Raw genomic sequence first — 18,803 nt, forward strand, 5'->3', positions numbered from 1 at the left:
TTTTATTAAAGCAAATATACACCCTGTAACTTCCGTATAGGGCTCACTGTTTGGGGAATGAATTATTGTGAATGGGTTCACCTTTATGACATGATCGACTAACCACGCTGTCCCAAAGCGTATTTGAAACCGCTGGATCGTTCCATCGTAGCGCTGGAATGATTTCCTAGCGTAAATCCCGCTTCTCCAGCGCAGTCAGAGCACTTTCAAGTGCTCTCACTTGAAAGTGCTCATTGAATAAAGTGCTCTCATTTGAAAACAAGTGAAAGTGCTCTCCCTTGAAACTCCCTTATTGTCAAGACAGTGAGAAGCGCTGCCCTGCACGGCTCTAAAGTTCGCTGCTTGTTGAGCAGTTCACGGCCTCTCGATCGTGATGTGCGGCAATAAAACGAGCTGCACTTGTTGAAAAAAACAAAAAGAAATATTAACATTATCGCAAATGAGTGCCGCAGGAAACAGCAGTGTGGAGGAGATTACATGAAAGAATTAAAAAAAAACAGTTACTTCCTCTGGAATAGCACTACGCTTTAAAGAAAAGGGACACTCATACGAGTTTGTTTTTCAGATAGAAAGCTTCGTAGTTGAAGGAAAATTTACCCTGATGCGGAGATAGCATGCGGGAGCCGGAGAAATGTGTTTTGTTTTTCCAACAACAAAACCTCCTTTGCGACAGACCTGTATGAGTTTATTCAATGGCGGAATGCTACTCATGGTTAAATCACAATTTTACACCTTTAAGAACCTTTCACAATCATATTCGTTCCTCTTAATTCCTTGTCAAGAACGAGAGTGAAAGCGGATGTATGGCCAAAAGTCTGAACTCGGGTAATCTGTACGTTGGTTTCTTACAGTATACAAACATGGACGCCGATGCGCTTTCCTTCCAACAGCGGGTAAGTACTGCTGGCAGAGCCACTCAACTTTACAATGTTTTTGTAATCCGTACAGGAGTTATTTACACAAACAGACTTCTCACAAAATGTAGCACAAATGTGTGTCGAACGCCTACAGAGACGCGCTCGATGATTTTCACCATTTCAGACGAAGATTGCAGCAATTGGGGCGCCTATCATCGTACTCGCAGCACTTTGTAAGGTGAGCCTTTGTCCGTAGAAAAAGGATGCTTGAATGGCGATCAGTCGGTTGCTTTAACGACAACACGTGGCGCACAATATAAATAACGTCCAATAGCACCACCATATTGCCTATGATATTGGAGAAATATTCCACATACGCCCCCGTAAACGGGCATCGCCTGTTGCCGCGCATGCAACTTTGTAGTAAGGGTCAGCGCACCGTAAAAGAAAGGTGTGCAGACTCGGAAACTGTTACATGGAGTTAGGTGCCATTTAACAGCATTTTACACTGACGTAATAGTTCTGCGGGAACCCGCAAGGTGGAGAGAAGTAATTAAGGGAAATTGAGACATCTTCTCGATCGTAGCAAAAGGAAGCCCACACGGGTTCCGCGAAACAAAGCCTCGCACCTGAAGAAAAATTTGTCTGTGTGCGGGACTCGAACCCGGGACCACGGCCTTTCCAGGTAAGCCACTCTACCATCTCAGCTACCCAGAAAGCTACCAGATGGCAGGGCGAAGTCGAATTTGTCAACAACTGGAAGCCACTTGCTAGCCGCCTGGTTAGCTCAGAAGCAGGACGAATTTTTCAACTGCGAAGCTTTTCTTTCGAGGAACCCATATTGGTTTAATTTGCAGCAATTGCTACGATTAGGCGCATGTCTCATTTTCCCTCAATTAAGGATTTTACTTGACGCTTCCATAATGCAGGAAGTTGTCTATATTTTAGAGCATTTTATTGTTTTACTTCCATTAAATACGCCTCTCTGATATTTCCCTCTTCGCTGACGCTCGGAGAATATTAGTTACATTATGTCCTTAATGTGACTTTTAAGGAAAACAGAAAACGCAGACACAAACACCTGCGATCAAAATTTTGCAGACCATGAGTTGAAAAAAAGAAAGAATTTGCACCAAGTAATGCACATATCTTAAAACTCAAGTCGAATTAAAAGTTGACATTAAAAGCTTAACTGTGCATTCACAAGTGTTTAGTTGTCAGTCTAAGTTGCTAAGGTATTTCCTTGTTTGTGTGTTTTTTCTAGGACCGCGGTCCGCATAGTTTTGATGAAGGGTGTGCATCCTCGAATAGCAAGCGGCCGAACAACTAATTTGCCTTGTATGTAATATGTCCAATGGTCTATCTCTGTCACTGCGGTAATGTTTTGATGTGGTTGCTGAATTATTAAGTATGACATAGCAGGCCCCGATGAAATGGGCATGTGCAACTAAATACTGAACAGGAGACTTTAAATTATGGGGTTTTACGTTCCAATGCCACTCTCTGATTATGCGACAGGCCTTAGTGGAGGACACTGTAAGTTTCGACCACCTGGAGTTCTTTCACGTCCACCTAAATCTAAGTACAGGGGCGTTATTGCATTTCGCCCCCATCGAATTGGGGCCGCCGTGGCCGGGCCCGGATTCGCTCCCGTGACCTCGTGCTCATCAGCCCAACACCATAGTCATTGAGCGACCACGGCGGGTAATAGGAAACTTGATGGACTAAATAGTTAAGCGTTAAAAATGCACACGAGAGAAACAAAGAACCACAGAAAGAGCAGTCATAAACTCAAAGGTCGCAGTGTCGCAGAAGAGAAGGAAGGCAAAAAGTAAAATTTTAATTATCGCACGATCTGGAGAATGCCCGGCATGATGAACACGTGCACACTCTCAACAAATAACGGTATACACGTGGCAGTTTTTTATGAAGGATAATGGAACTCCGGCTTACACACATGCATGTTGTAATTATTTCAAGGTTGTTCCTCGGCCGTAAGACTTATACCCCTGTCACACGGGAAGATTTAATGTCATTCGAATGGAATGACATTTGCCATCGAATAGTTAGGGAAACTCATTCGCATTCGATTTCGAACCGAATGTATACTCTGGACCCCAGACAGACAACAGCGGCACGCTACGCGAAAAAGTAATGCGTGCATTAGCAAAGTCAGTTTATATTTTTTAGACTTATAAAAAGGAATAATTTCTCTTGCCGCGATGATATTTTCACCACGGGCTGTGCTCGAGCGCTATTACTCTTTGCATCAGGAGTCTGTCGCGGCTGTCGGCCATATTGGATGTGTTCGTTTAGCAACGGCAGCAGTGGTGTTGTGCCCTCTCCTGGTGGTTCGTCGGCGTTGAACGTGTGATGCCATGGCAACAGCGGCAGCGGCTGCGGACCCGAAAGGAAAAGCACACTGGAGCCAAGAAGAGACATTCGCTCTTATGAAAATATGGGAAGACCACCTCCATGACTTAAGAAGGGCGAAGCGCAACGCAGAGGCGTACCAGTTTATTGCTGAAAAGCTGCTCGATGCTGGCATCAGCACGACTTTGAAAGAGATGAAGACAAAGATTGAGAATCTGGCAAACAACTACAGGTGAGTATATTTCGGCAGGAATTGATTTAGGCAGGACTGCGCGTGCAAAGAAGTCGGGGCTGTGTCGCATGCACGTGTCATTGTTCTCTAAGCGCCGATGTGGGTAACTCGAAGCTTTTGCTCCGCTGCGTACAACTTCTGATACGAATTACAGCTTCTCGTGCAGTGTTTGCTCGTTAAGGCCAATAAAAAGAAAGCCACGACGCATGCAGTGGCGCAGGCGGATTAGGTTACGCTTTATCAACTTTACTCTTTCCTTACCATGGCACTAGGCATCGGCCACCGATGATTGACGTTTTCGAGGGCCAATATAAAGAAAGAACGCTGTGCTCCTGCAATAGTAGAGTTTCTTTTGGTACGGTTCACATTTTTACCGCTTGGCGGGTATTTTTAAAGGGCGCGCGAGCTTTAAGGTCAAGGTGCACTTGATCGGCGTGATGGCGTCGACGTCCGGAAGGAAGCAGTTTCTCATGATCCCGACGATCCTAGAAGCGATATTTTTTTTTTACTTTTCGAGCAGTGATGACTCGGACATCGATGTCACGTCATCGGAGTTTAGTTCGGCAGATCAGCCGGGAACATCAGCTGTTACCCGCCGGAAGTTTAGTTTTCGCCTCCCGTTTTTTTATTTTTATCTACAGCCGGTTCAATTGCCCTTTTCGTGTTCAAATTGTTATTTTATTTGTTTACGGTGTGTTCACTTCTTTTGGACAAGATGTGCTACCACCAGGTTTCGACCCCAGAGAGATCCAGGCATTGACCACGCGATGACGCTCCGTAGAGGTCCGACGCGGCTGGCGAGAACTCGACTTTTTTTTCACCTCTCCCGTATGGCGGAAGTCATTCATGGCATATGTGTAGACATCATCAAATATGCACGGACGCATATCCTTGACAAAGCGCCGTAGAGAATTCTTTTCTCTGAAGACGTAGGTCAATCATTATGAAAGTTTGGCATGAATTTCATTGATTGTTTCAGTTTGGTAATTTTTGTTGCGTATTTTGTAGTAACTGTTTATTTTCCGAAACATGCCTAATATTTTCTTGTATTCCTTTATTTTTTCAAAGACACAAAAAAAAAGGAATTGGGCAAGGTCGTATCACTTGGCCCTATTACTGGGACATCCGCAAATTCCTCAATGCCCTGCCAATGAATGACCAGCGAGAAATGCTGGAAAGCCAGTGCAACACTGTGGGGGAGGTAAGAGGTGCACATCTTAGGTGCGTATTGCCGCCGATATTTGGTGCTTCTGAACTGCCCGATGAAGTTCACTGGTCACTGACCATGGTAAAAAAGAAGTCACGTCTCGGCCTCGCCCTTGTCCAAAAATCTGCCTGTTAGGTAGTTATATGTGTTAACGGTGGTAATTTAACATGTATGGTGCTGCAAGATATGCTTATGATGCTCGGAAAGCGACAGTCCGACTTTATAGAATAAGTGATACCGAATATTGTCACTGATAAAGGTACCATATAGCAAGGTTGAGCCTTTACTCATACAAGCCTTGTATAACATCAACGCAGAGCAGAGAGAAAGGCTACGTGAGGCCATGAGCCAAGTCGTACAGCTCGCCCGCGTGGTGGCTCTGACAGAATTATGTTGCACCTACCACCGTACACGTAAGACAAACGCTCGAGCGCGTGGGCTCCATCAACGTGATTGCCGCTGGGTCTGAGGTCATACTGGGGTGGCAGCAAGGCACCCGCTTTCGCCAGCCTTCACAAGTGCACCGTGCAGCGTGGCCTTGGACCCAGCAGTCAGCACTCAGCGGCTCTAATGTCAGCGCAAGCCACGGGATCGAGCGTTCGCGTTAAGTGTGCGGGTGGCTGTGCATGCAATAGCCATTCCTTAGTGTGTTGCGCTTTGCCTTTGTGATAACCTGCGCATTCAGATCGAGTTTGATTGCACTTTCCATTTCAGATAATCTACCTAATGGAGAATGGCCACAGCAGCTAAATCGGCGGGGACGCGCCCGCCAACATGAACGAGGATATGACATATCCTACGCAGAATGACGCATATGAAACGTTACCAGAAACTTCGTCTCGTGTGCTTTCATATCCTCTACTTTCATCTCCTGTCGAAGAAGCTGGGCCGTCACAAACTGGGACTCCCCAGCAGAATGCTTGTCGCCAGGGCTTATTTTAGAGAAACATATGCTGCTCACTATGAATAGCTTCCTTGACACTAACAACATGTTATCACCGCGGCAATACGGCTTTGCAAAAGGCAAAGGCACTCAGGCACTTTTGGATGATTTTTTTCCGATTTCCCGAACTTATGTTTCCAAACTAACCAGGTTGCGTTCGCATTGTCTCTTGATGTAAGCAAGGCATTTGACAGTGTCTGCCATGACTAGTTGTTAACAAAGCTTTTGATGAAGGGATTCCGTGGTTTGTTTCTGTCACTTCTCGATACTTTTCTCCGGGACCGGTTTCAGTACGTCTCAGTTCAAAACATTCACAGGAGCCTTTCTCCAATCAAAACCGGTATTCCACAAGCTTCAGTATTAAGCCCTCTTCTATTTAACATTTACTTTATGATCTGCCTCAATGCAGACCCCATTAAGATATTTCAGTATGCAGACGATACAGTCTTAGTTTCTCGTGCAAATCAATATTCTGATGGAGCTTCTCATTTACAAGAAGCGGCAACGAAGGCAATGAACTGGTTCGCCAAAAATTTAATCGAGGTTAACATATTACCGACGCAACTTGTCTGCTTTCGAAGTCCTTTAAAAAGAGTACACTTGGCTAGGGAAGTAATAATACATAATTTACATTGCAATCCATGTTCTTGCGATGCTATCGACTACACATCATCCGTAAAATATGTCGATTTGCGTTTTGACAGCGATCTATCATGGAATTCGCATGTTTCTTATGTCTGTCAGGGGATTCGCTCAGTGGTTTGCTTACTTTATAAAATCCGTCACCTCATGCCGATATCCGTCAGGAAAACCGCCGCGCATGCGTTGTGATACAGTGTTGTCTGATACGGAATTACTGCCTACAGACATTCTGCTCTTCGTTGGCAAAAAAGAATTGACTCACTAATGCGCTCCCCTTTAAAAGTTACAGGTTATGACTTGTGTCTTGAAGGCAACACCGACATTTTTAAGGTATTATCCATGCCAGATTTTCTTCGGTTCTACTGCATACAATAATAGGCCTTATAGGTTTCGGGGACAATCGTTATAAAGTACCTTATGCAACTCGCCATAGCCTTAGACCAAAATGGCGTTATCAAATACCTCGTTGTGCAACAATGTACCGCCAAAGAATGCGCGAATACTATGTTCCTGCTTTGTTTAATTATTTACCTTGTAACGTGCTGCCGTCAACATCAAAATTCAAGCTCAAGAAATCACTAAAACGTGCGGATTTGAGCGGCTATAACACGTAAAGAAATAGACCTCGCTTACCTCGTCCTGTATTAGTCCTACAGAGTGGCTTTGGTTAAAAATATGATAAGAAAGTTTGTTCCTGCACAGCTTTCATTGGAGCATTTTTAGTTTTGACTCATTTTGTTATTTAGAATCATCTACTCATTTTTATTGTGCCACGCAAAGTAATCGTGTGGCATGGTGATACTTGTACGCGCCAGATGTGCTTCTCAAACTTGTATATGTGCATATACGTACATCTATTATAAATGCGTCTAATGTGTGTATCAGTGCATGCATATACATTTATCGCTTCCCTGTATTTTTTTTCTCTTGATATTGCAACAGTTCGTATGCTGCCTGTCACGCTCTGCCAGTCAAGCCCAATGTGGCTTTGGCAGACCTGATGAACGTACTAGGTTCTATAGAAATAATAAAAGAGTGTATTGTTATAATATTATTATTATTATTATCACTGGGACCCCCCGAAAGGAGAATGAGGCAGCCATCAATTGCAGATCTGCTTGCGCCGCTTATTGAGGAGCAGCGGCAGCTGCATCTATGTCTAGAAAAAGGCAGGGAGAATGAAGAAAAATTCCGAGATAACCGGGTTCATCTGCAGGAAAAAAGTGCCCAGCGTGACAATTTATTTTTGTCGTGTTTGCGTGATTTAGGCAAAAAGTAAATGTTCACTGCTTGCATGTCTGTCAAGGAGCATGATTGTTTTCACATTCACACACCCCTCGAAGTACACACACACACACACACACACACACACACACACACACACACACACACACACACACACACACACACACACACACACACACACTGCTTCTCTGCTGTGGTGCAATGGTGTTGGTCATGTGGCCTGTTGAGCAGGTCTCCAGAAGCATTGCACAAGAGCAGCTCGAACATCGTGTCCTGTTCCACTTGACTGAGCGGTGGAGCGTGATGGCTGTGGAAGCAGTGCATCAAATGCAGGCGCATCTTGTTCCCACTGAGGATCCACACGGTCTCGGAATGTCTCGCAGATATTGTGAAGAACACACGAGACCCTGATGGCTTGTTCAGCATTTGGCAACTTGCATTCTAGCCTCGTCATGACAATACAATAACGAGCTTTCAGGCGTCCAAATGCGTTTTCAACTATGCGTCTTATTTTGTAACGCTTATAATTGTAAGCAGCTTCGTGGATGCCAGGTGATGCACTTGGGAAGGGCCTAAGCAGTGTTGCAGTCAGCGGAAATGCCTGGTCACACAGAATGAGCGCTGTTATAGCAGCACCTTCCATCATACCCACAGGCGATTCGAGGTGTCTATTTTCAATGAGTGTGTGCAGCTTCGATCTCTCGTACACGTTGGCATCATGACATCGGCCGGGGGCCCCAATGATGATATTTTCACGTGGTGGTGACGTTAAGAACACAGTAGCAATACTGTGAAAGACAAAACTAACTTTTATTGGGCAAACCTGTGCCCACAAAACAGGCTACACTTATAGCACAACGATAGCGGCGAACACGGTCGGCGATCGTCGGAAATCTCATCAGCGAGTCAAGCGCGTCGGCTTTTATACAACAGTCCTCGAATGTTCCAGACTAATCGTTGGGACCCGCGTGCCTTCCACAAAGTTCTGCACCATTCGCGTCACGCGATGAAATCTGATAGCACAAGGTTCGGCGACAACAGACAACCGGATAGAAGCATCGATAACTTTCCAGAAACTTTGGATGCATGCAGGCGCGTCCCGCGCTGTGCGATAACATTTGTTAGGCGGCGAAACCTGGCCGCCCAATAAAGATAAGTACGCGTGTCAATATGAAATGATATACCGGAACCGGTACTGAGGATCAACCAGGGCCCCCCAGCAGTATAAAACTGCACCTGTACAAAAGAAAAAAAGCGCCAAATGATGTCTTGCGCATGCGTAACTATGGGCAGTCCTCCTTGCAATATTTTAACCTGTCATAAACAGCCATGCTGAGCAAAGCACTTCTCAAACAACTGTACGAGTTACAGGCGCAGGCCACAGCATGACAGCTGCAGCATGCATGCTTGCCTTTCCATGCAGGAGAATTCCATGCACACAGAAAATTTCTATCCATGGCTCCTGCACGACAAACCATGATACCTTTACACTGTTTGTATACTAAAGGCATTTTAGGCGAAATTAGCACATACATGCAACACCTTTTTATTTTATTTATTTATTTATTTAGAAATACTGCAGCCCAGAAGGGCTATTGCAGGAGTGGGTGAATACAAATGCGAGAAAGAAAATCACTATACAAAAGAAGCATACGTGAGTAACATGACTAAGGGGAGCATTCAATGGCATCCCCAAATTCTCTATGTGGTAAAGAACGGATGGAACCAGGCAGGTCATTCCAGAGTTCAATTGTCCGAGGAAAAAAAGTATATTTAAAAGTGTTGGTGCGAGCAAAAAAGACGGATAAGTTTAAGTCATTGCTGTTTCTCGTGATTAGGGGCTTTGCACGGGCCAGATATGTGTTAGGGGAAGCATAATGTGGAGAGTAAAATAGAGGGTGTAGAAGTTTCAGAGAATTAATGTGACGACGGTGGGAAAGAGGGGTTAAACCAAGCATATTCAGATGAGATGACGGTGAAAACATTCTATCATAACAGCGGTATATGAAACGAACCGCCTTTTTCTGAACAGATTCAATTTTGTGGATGTCCGAAATTTTGTAAGGGTTCCATATGGTAGGCGCATATACAAGAATAGGTCTTAGAAGTGTTTTGTATGTAATGAGTTTAGTTTCTTTGGGGTAGCACGTAGAGTTCGGGTTAGATAACCAAGTTTTTTTAGTCCTTTGTTGCAGGTTGTTAGAATATGTTCTGACCAGGATAATCTTGGAGTGAAAAGGAGGCCTAAATACTTATATTCATATGCGCGCTGCAGAAACGTAGATTTATAGGAGTAGTTGAAATATGAGCAATTAGCATGTTTGTGAAAGGACATGGCGACTGTTTTCTTGAAGTTAATGTTCATTTGCCAGAGTTTGCACCATTCACAGAAACTTATAAAAGATTGATTCAGAGTGTTATGATCGTTAGGTGAAGAAATGACATTGTAGAGAACGCAGTCGTCAGCGTAAAGCCGAATTTTTACTGAAACAGAGCTTGGAATGTCGTTAATGTAAAGCCAAAAAAGCAATGGCCCTAAAATACAACCTTGGGGCACACCGCAAGATACTGATGCGTCAGGAGAGTTGAATGAATTAAAAGAAACATACTCTGAATGATCATAAAGAAAACTACGGACCCAGTCAACGAGAAGAGGGTTATTAAGTATAGAGCTTAGTTTATGTAATAGTTTAGGATGTGGTACAGTACCAAATGCTTTGGAGAAATCCATGAAGAGTGCATCTAATTGATGACCTAAATCAAGAGCAGAAGCGATGTCATGTGTAAATTCAGTTAATTGAGTCACTGTGCTAAACCCACTACGAAATCCATGCTGAGCGCTGCATAAAATATTATTAGACTCGAGAAAAGTGATAATGTGTTTATAAATTATGTGTTCAAGGAGTTTGCATGTATGAGAAGTTAACGAAATGGGTCTATAATTAAGTAGAGATTGTTTCTGCCCAGATTTGAACAATGGAATGACTCTAGCCCGTTTCCATGAACAAGGAACTGTACAAGTGGATACAGATTTCTCAAAAATCAATGTGAGGTATTGACACGTCCAGAGTGCATAACGATGAAGGAAGACATTGTTGACATTGTCTGGACTGCAGCCTTTTTTGGTGTCAAGATTTAAAATAAGGTTCAGGACTCCTTGCTTACATATTGTAACATTGTTAATTGCACGGGACATGTTAGTTGTCGTGGAGTAGGGAGGAATTACGCCTTTGTCCTGTGTGAATACAGACTGAAAATATTCATTGAATGCTTTAGCAATAGGTCCAGGATCGCTTACTTCGGAATCATCTAATATAAATGTCTGGGTGGTGTTCTTCATTGGCGAAATTGAGCTCCAAAATTTTCGTGGGTTATTTTTAACTAAGTTAGGTAGAGTGAACTGATAATAAAAGTTCTTAGCTGCGTCCATTTTTTGACGGAGTTCTTCCTTCATAAAGCGGAACTGGACATTTGTTTCGGCATTCATGTGGCGCTTCCGACGTGCTCTGGCTACTCGACGCTTCAAATGCAGTATTTCCCTTGTCATCCAAGGAAGGTCTAGATATTTCTTTTTTGTTTTCAATGGCACATAGCGCTCTATGCAAGTATGGACAATGTTTTCAAAATGGGATACTATAGCATTGATATCACTGGTAGTGATAGCAAACGGCTGGAAGTTGTTTATCAGGAAAGTGCTCATTCAGCAAAATATCGTAACTCGTTTGTCCTATGTGTACATTTCTAAGTATAGACAACGCACAGACAGTTGACAATAGCAGTTATCAAATTCTAGTGCTGGAAATATCAGAAATGCGCCATGCGGCACACACCGCAGGAGGAAAAAAGGAAATGATGGCAACCCGAACTTTGGTGATTGTTATTTGCAGAAACTTCTGTATTTCACAGCTACAACTGCTAAAGCTTATTTAGTAACGATCGACTGCAATCGATTATATTTCAGAATATATCACGCAATGAAAAGTGAATTTATTTTTTTTTACTTTCGCGGCAGCGTGGAGAAGTCTCGAAGGTATCTACCAGCCTTTGTAGTTACGGCAATCAATTGCGTTATTTTTCGTCGGGGATATCGGAAAGTGACAACGATCGAGAGCGCCGATTCCCTGCCATTTCCCTTGCCTTTCCAGTGAAGGAAAATAACTCCCTCACGTGTTTTTCCAAACGTGGCGCCAGTCCATTCGAAGCCACTCTGCTTCAAGTTGTTCGGTGACAACCTTAAAACACTCCCGGAATTCGACGTTCACCGTTGATCGGCCTATGCCGAACAGATGGGCGATCGTTCGGTCTTCAGCGCTTGAGCACATTCGATACATCCCGACGGCCACTCTTTTTTCCACGGACAACGGCTGTCTCATGTTTGACGTTTGGCGCTCCAAGGCGATCCTGCACGACTCCACAAGGTACCGGAATGTAGTCGGCGCGACACGGAAGGCTTGTCTGAAGTGATTCTCCCCGATATGTGGAAGCGTCTCTTCGAACCAACGTTCGCTTCGCTCAAATGCCCATCGCTCACGGTGAACTGTGTTGTCGTTAGCCGTCATAGCAGCAATAGCGAATGAATTGGCTACTAATCCGTTTCAGGCTTGCATTGATCTTTGATTGCGCTTCTTTTGCCAGTTCTAGTGACCTCTCCTCGTTTCTTCGTTGCACTCGGTAACAAATGTAAGAGGCAACTAGGGCTTTCACTTTTTCAATATCAACTGCGCTAGGTGCGCTTCCTCCACAGAGCGCCATGTCGGCCAGTGTTTGCTTACACTTACTCGATTTGCTTTAGTTGTGGCTTGGCTTGTGATGATCGAAATGCTTTTAATTGTGAATAACTGGCGTCAAAATGATTTCGTCCATTCTAATAGTACTCGCAAAAGTTCTTAAACGCGTTTAATGGAGACAAAATTTCTTTGAATTTCACAAATTTTGTTCCAGATCGTCATTGCTATCATTTGCGAATGCCATTATATTTTACTGGGTAGCATCGCAAGAGACCAAATGGCTTTTGATGCATCGAATGCCATTCGATTCGAATTACCTTAATTCTTCCCGTGTGTCAGGGGTACTACACTTCTGTACCCGAATTCATTGCCTGCAAAATTGGGAATGCGGCCCCATTCATGAGGCTACTACAAACGATTATAAGGCTCTAAGTGTACACACCCAAAGCGCCATAAAATGCGACGAGAAAGAATCGATGCAAGTCAGTGTATCGGAGCGGCGTCATGCGTTCGGATAGAGGCAAAATAATTAATTGGTGAGAGCTCGAACGCCGGGTCGCTTAAGGCTACGTCGGCGGAAGCGAGGGTGCTGGTAATGCTTTCTTTTGTCTTGTACAGCCACGCTGTACTCTGGCACATCGCTGCCATCACCAGGCACTCCTTGATTTCGACGATGGCGTTTAACCGGTCGACGACTGTTCGTGCTTGTTTCACAACATCCTTGTTTCATAATGCGGTAATAAGTCACTCGAACACTTGCAGTTTTTTTCGTTCAGCAGCATTTCATCCTCTTGTGTTTCGATGCAAGCGATTTAAAGTTCTCTCAAGTTCTCTTTAACTTTAACTTTAACAGATTGCTGACGAAATGTCTCACTGTGCTTTTATTCATTTATTTACTTCTTTATTATACACATCGTCCATTGTCTATAAGCGTTATGTTAGAGGGGTTTAGTTACAAGATAAAATTGGTACTTTGTTAAAGTAGTAAGTCGAAGACCAAGAATATTAAGCATGTAAACATTTATTGTTCATGAATCAGTAAAAAGAAGCGCGCTTACCAAAGGAAACATCAGTTGCCTACAGTTTTGCGCTCTACGAGCTGAAAATTATGTTCTATCAGCACAAGATAAACAGTTACTTAGAAGACATTGCTTAGAAGTCCTGTGAATGAACAAGTGCACTTCGCAGCTTATTCCAACCTTCGATTGTGTTGCAAAATATACGTTGAAAATGTTGCTGATACATTGGCAGAGCCCTGTGTTTATGGCATAGTCTTTCCTTACTCAAACCTACTAAAGTAGATTTAGATGTATTTGAATAAGAGTGGGGTTGAAGATTAATATGCAGAAGACAAAGATGATGATGAATAGCCGGGCAACGGAACAAGAGTTCAAGATCACCGGTCAGCCTGTAGAGTCTGTGAAGGAGTACGTTTACTTAGGTCAATTAATCACAGGGAACCCTGATCATGAGAAGGAAATTCATAGAAGAATAAAAATGGGTTGGATCGCATGCGGCAGACATTGTCAGCTCCTGACTGGAAGCTTACTATTAAGATTGAAAAAGAAGGTATACAATCAGTGCATTTTACCAGTGCTGACTTATGATGCAAATACTTGAGACTGACAAAGAAGCTTGAGAACAAGTTAAGGACCGCGCAAAGAGCGATGGAACGAAGATTGCTAAGCATAACATTGAGACACAAAGAGAGCGGTTTCGATCAGAGAGCAAACGGGTATAGATGATATTCTAATTGACATACAGAGAAAAATATGAAGCTGGGCAGGTGGTCATGTGACGCGCCGGTTAGATAACCGTTGGAGCAATAGGGTAACATAATCGGTACCAAGAGAAGGGAAACGCAGTTCAGGACGGCACAATACTAGGTGGAGCGATGAAATTAGGAAACTCCTGGGCGCTAGCTGCAATCGGTTGGCGCAGGGCAGCGGTAAGTGCAGATCGCAGGGAGAGGCCTTCGTCCTGAAGTGGACGTAAGAGAGGCTGATGCTGCTGCTGATGATGAATAAGCACCTTGCTGCCAACAAATTCGCCACCACTAAATAGTGCCATTCTTTATTGCGAAGTGTCACCACTTGTGTGGGGACAAACTGTTTACAAAAGCTTTCGGGGAGAGCACTCTTTCGATCATTCATGCAGCTACTACTGCATGAATATTCGCAGTCTGGCACCAATAAAACGCCCCGCGTTTAGCTTGCAGTCGCCTTCGCTCCGTGCTTCAGTACTGAGAATATTGTATACATTGTGTACAAAGCGAAATAATATTGTTCTTCAATTATTCAAACCTTATATTTATGTTATTTCGACTTGCACGCCCTCATCTCACCCTACGTAGGAATCACAGAATGGACATACTTAATTGCTTATATCGCATCATGCGCATTGAACACGCAACTGGCAGGGCGTAAATATTACGAGAAATTGGTTCGTGCCTAACCTTCGGTTTTATTTTCCTACGCCAATAAAACTGAGAAGATTATCATGAGCACATAAAGTATTATAACGATTTGACGCATTGTCTTTGCAGCTGTACTACACAAGTATGCTGTACGATTTCTACAGTTCTTACAAAATGACAACGGTCATGGCACACGAGGAGGCGCTGGTGGAATCTGCTTCCATGGGACAAGTCGAAAAGCGTCCAGCGTCCAGAAATCGGACTAGCGATGACGTCACTTCACCCCGTCACGAAACAGCCATGGACGCTAAAGTTAGGAGAACTTCTACAAAATTGCAGGCGCGCAGTGGTAGGTTGCTCCCACAATCCCCGGACGGCGAAGACCACTTGACCACCATAATTCCCTCGGCGAGGATCCGAAGGCTCTCCGACCGTTCGCGCAGGCAGTCGATCGCCAGCGAATTTCATACGGGCGCGAGCACCATCGCGAAGTCCAAGTCGGGAAGGACGAGGAGGCAGTCCACTGCTTCGGAATTTGCACGGACCATCGACGACGCGGACGCGACGATCGGCCGGCCAGTGCATGGACGGTCGCGACGGATGCCCAGCGCCCTCCGCGGCGCCATGGCTTCTGTTCAATCGGCCAGAGGCAGGCGACAGTCCGTCGTCGTTCCCGATTCGAGCGCCGCTCCCGACGCGTCCCGAAAGCAGCGCCCTCGGTCGGCCGCTGCCGGCGCCGCCGCGCGGCCGCTCCTCGTGAGCGTCGGCAAGTCCCGACACCAGGGTTCGACGTTCACCGATGCGAAGCTGCTCGCCAAAATTCTCTCTCGTCGGCAGAACGCCAGGGGTGGAGGCTCGAGAGGGTCCAACGGAGCGTCCGCGGGCCGCAGGTCCAGCAGCGTGTCGTCGAGTGCAACCGCGGGTTCCGATCACCCCGTAGCGGACGTCCCGCAATGTGGAACGCGCACTCCTCCGCAGTCCGCCTCGCCAGACGGCGTCACCGCAACTTTGCCTGTCCGAAACTCGGCCGGTCAGTTGCCCCAGGGGCCCCTCCCAACTGACGAAGCGGGGGCCACGGCCGACGCTGGCTTGGCCGATCGGGCCTGCGGCACCGCGGTCTAGAGCCCGTGCCTATAAAGGGTGGACCGCTAAGCGCTGGGTGAACGCCTTTGTAGCGACCAGTGTCCCTGCGCGGCTCTTGAAGAGCTGTCACTCGGCGCTGCAAGACAGCAGGGACGCGCAATCACGCTTGGCTATCGCCGGTGACGTGTCATAACGACGCCGTGCGATTGCTTAGCCTTCACCTATATTACATTTATTATAACGTTAGCGGAGGCACCGTTCAGCCTTGCAGACCGAAACGTATCGTACGCGCGGCGGTATAAAATGATTTGAAACAGCATTTTTCGCGAACAGGCGTCCAAGTGTTCTGAGTACACCTCCCTTGTAACGATTTCAATTGCTTGGGTTCATAGTACGTAATAAACATGCAGTAGACAGTGAAGGCACTAGCTAGAGCGGTGAGGTCTGAATATTTGCGCAGAACAAAAGCATCACTCTAACTAATAAACACAATAAAGATGTTTCATCTTCATTGGAAAATACTTTTTGTGCGATATCAATTATATGCGCGCTGCAAGCAAATTTTTGCCGTTGCCGTAAGGTTCCGTATATGTATGGGTATATATCTGCTATATGCCATACCGTGCAACATGACACGAGTCGTATCCTATCACTAAAGTCACTCGTACCAGGTCTTACATTCTTGAGAAAATCGTTATTCAGAATTTGGAAAATGCCACGCCACAAAAAATATCGCGAATCAAAACACACAGAGCGCATGCCCGTTATCTTAAATCTTGTGAGATCTAAATGTTAAAATTGCGAAACAATAACAGAGCTCGAACCTGAGAATGATGTTACTCTATTACCGCGGCTGTTCACAACCTCCGGGATTGGCCCAGGAAAGACGTTTTAAGCAAACCCGATACTGCAATGTGGTGGTGAAGTCGCTAAGGCAGACGCTGGCCTTAATTAATAAACATAAGTGAAATTGTCCGCTGGCTGGATTCAAACAGAGCACAACTGTTCGTTTTCGCTTAGTCGGCTTACGTTTACTTCAATTCATATTGCCAGTATAGCTACGAATCATTTTTTTACTGATACTGCAATCACCGAAAGGGATTTTAGTAGTGCGGTAAAATAAAGTCATACTCAATGGCAAGCATGCTGAAAAAAAGTCGACTCAAGCTAACGAGAATCCCACAATGCTTACATATGACGCGGCAACATTGTGGCACACACAAGAACAACAAGCTATTCCTGCCACTGAGAGAAAAAGTGGGCGTATAGCAATCGCAGTAAGCAATACAATAATGATAGTACATTGCTGCATGACTTTAGCATACAATAAATACAGTATAAGCTACAGTCCCTCAAGACTACATTAACTGGGTGCGTCAGAACTAAAGATGAAATACAGGAATACATAGTTTCAGAGTACGAACTATTCATAAAAAGGTGGTTCATCAAAGGAAACTTAATTATGGGCTGCTAGATAGAAAGAAAAAGCCAACAATGTAGACTGGTTCCAGTCTACTGTTGTACGCAAAAATAGAGTATTTAAATGTACGGTCGCGTGTGCGAAAAAGAGGGATTGTGAAGTTACACCTCTATATCGTGGTCTATCCTGTAGAAAATGAAAATATATTCGTTACGTATACCTTAAAATGTCCATTGATTGATTGATATGGAAACTTCAGTCTGGAACAGTGATTTCTTTTTTTCTAAAGGCTGGACATTGGCTTTTTCCTAACAGATCCGCCAGAGATACACTGGAAAAATTATCAAAGAGAAAGCGCGCAGCTCGTCCTTGTACATTTTGTAGCTCAAAAATGTTAGTTTTGGTGAAAGGGTCCCAAATTATTGCGGCATAGTCCGAAATTGGCCGTACAATCGATCTTAAGCTACAAGGCGGACCGAAGGAACCGATAACTTTAGAGCTCGCCTCAGAAAAAAGAGATTGCGGTTTACATTTGCGGCAGCGTAATTATTATGCTTATTCCGGTTATGATCGTTAGGGATCCAAAGACCTAAGTATATATGATGAGTTATTTCGGGTAGTATAGCATTTTGGATGCCATATTGAAAACGCAGTGGTTTACCTGTCGATTTATTTTGATAAATACTGTTTTGTCATTATTGATCATTTGCCACTTTGCACCAGCAAGCAGCTGTATACAAAGTTTGATTAAACAGTAACTGGGGCCCTATAATGTAAAACTATTCCAATATGTTTCTATTCCAATCTCCTGACGTCAAATTTGCGTAACCACCGACGCAAGCACCGGGCGGTCACCCACAGGGTTGTCTGTCCAGACCAATCAAACACTGTCGTCTTTCATAGGAGGTCACTTTTGTTTCCTTGAAAAACGAATAACGTTGCCTACACTGAGCGGCTTGTCGTATCTAATTGGCTGACAAGAGGTGAGGAGAACGCTCAAGTGGAGAGGGATCCGCTGGGGCAGAGCCAGTGCACCAAAAATCGATAACCGGATGGAGAGAGTGCTGCCGGAGTCTGCGATTGGTCGGCTTTCCCTTACTTAGCTTGTCGTGGCTGGTCGAAAATCGCGGCGGCATGCAATGGAAGCTTAAGAATGACGCTAAAACTTACCCTCAGCAAAGAAGAGTTGGCAGAATGTGGTGGTAAACGTGCCGAAAGTGCTAGAAGACGTTACACGGCCACGCAAGAAGTTTTATTATACGCAAATACACCCATGCTCTCCGGCAGGTGCGAGTAGCGAGCGTCTCAGCGATCCGCGGCAGCCATCTTTTATTCCTTTCGGAATGGGGCAGCCTGCGGCTATTCCGAAGAAAATTCAGTTTTGTTCGGCATATTAATGCATCTTTATCGCGTACACGTCACTTTGACGCGGTGAGTTTGTGCGGTTTTGTAACGTCGCGTGACAGGCAGGTGTAGTGGGTGCAGCCCTAAAACTTTTTACCAATAGCCGAGGGCTAATGGAGAAAAGGGGTTGAACCAGAAATAACTGTTTTTATTTTTTCAGTCAAATTATGCATAATTAGTGTGTACACATCATATGAGATGGGGAGCTATCCCGGTTTCCGTGACGTCGCGTGACAGACAGGTGAAGTGGGGTT

General features: G+C 44.8%; 1 protein-coding gene across 3 annotated transcripts in view; it reads left to right on the plus strand.

Moving 5' to 3' along the window:
* The window catches only part of LOC139057636 (serine/arginine repetitive matrix protein 2-like), a 43,604-nt gene extending 26,984 nt beyond the window's left edge, over positions 1 to 16,620 (plus strand). For 2 of the 3 annotated variants that reach the window (XM_070536218.1, XM_070536217.1), the window contains exons 5-7: positions 852 to 893; positions 1,042 to 1,095; positions 14,772 to 16,620. In XM_070536218.1, coding sequence (XP_070392319.1) covers positions 852 to 893; positions 1,042 to 1,095; positions 14,772 to 15,764 — 1,089 coding nt within the window. In that variant the 3' untranslated portion in view covers positions 15,765 to 16,620. The remainder of the gene's footprint in view (positions 1 to 851; positions 894 to 1,041; positions 1,096 to 14,771) is intronic. The other variant, XM_070536216.1, reaches the window with a different exon arrangement.
* The last annotated feature ends 2,183 nt before the right edge of the window (positions 16,621 to 18,803 follow it).

This window comes from Dermacentor albipictus, chromosome 3 (genome assembly GCF_038994185.2).
Source record: "Dermacentor albipictus isolate Rhodes 1998 colony chromosome 3, USDA_Dalb.pri_finalv2, whole genome shotgun sequence".
Taxonomy (NCBI): Eukaryota; Metazoa; Arthropoda; class Arachnida; order Ixodida; family Ixodidae; genus Dermacentor; species Dermacentor albipictus.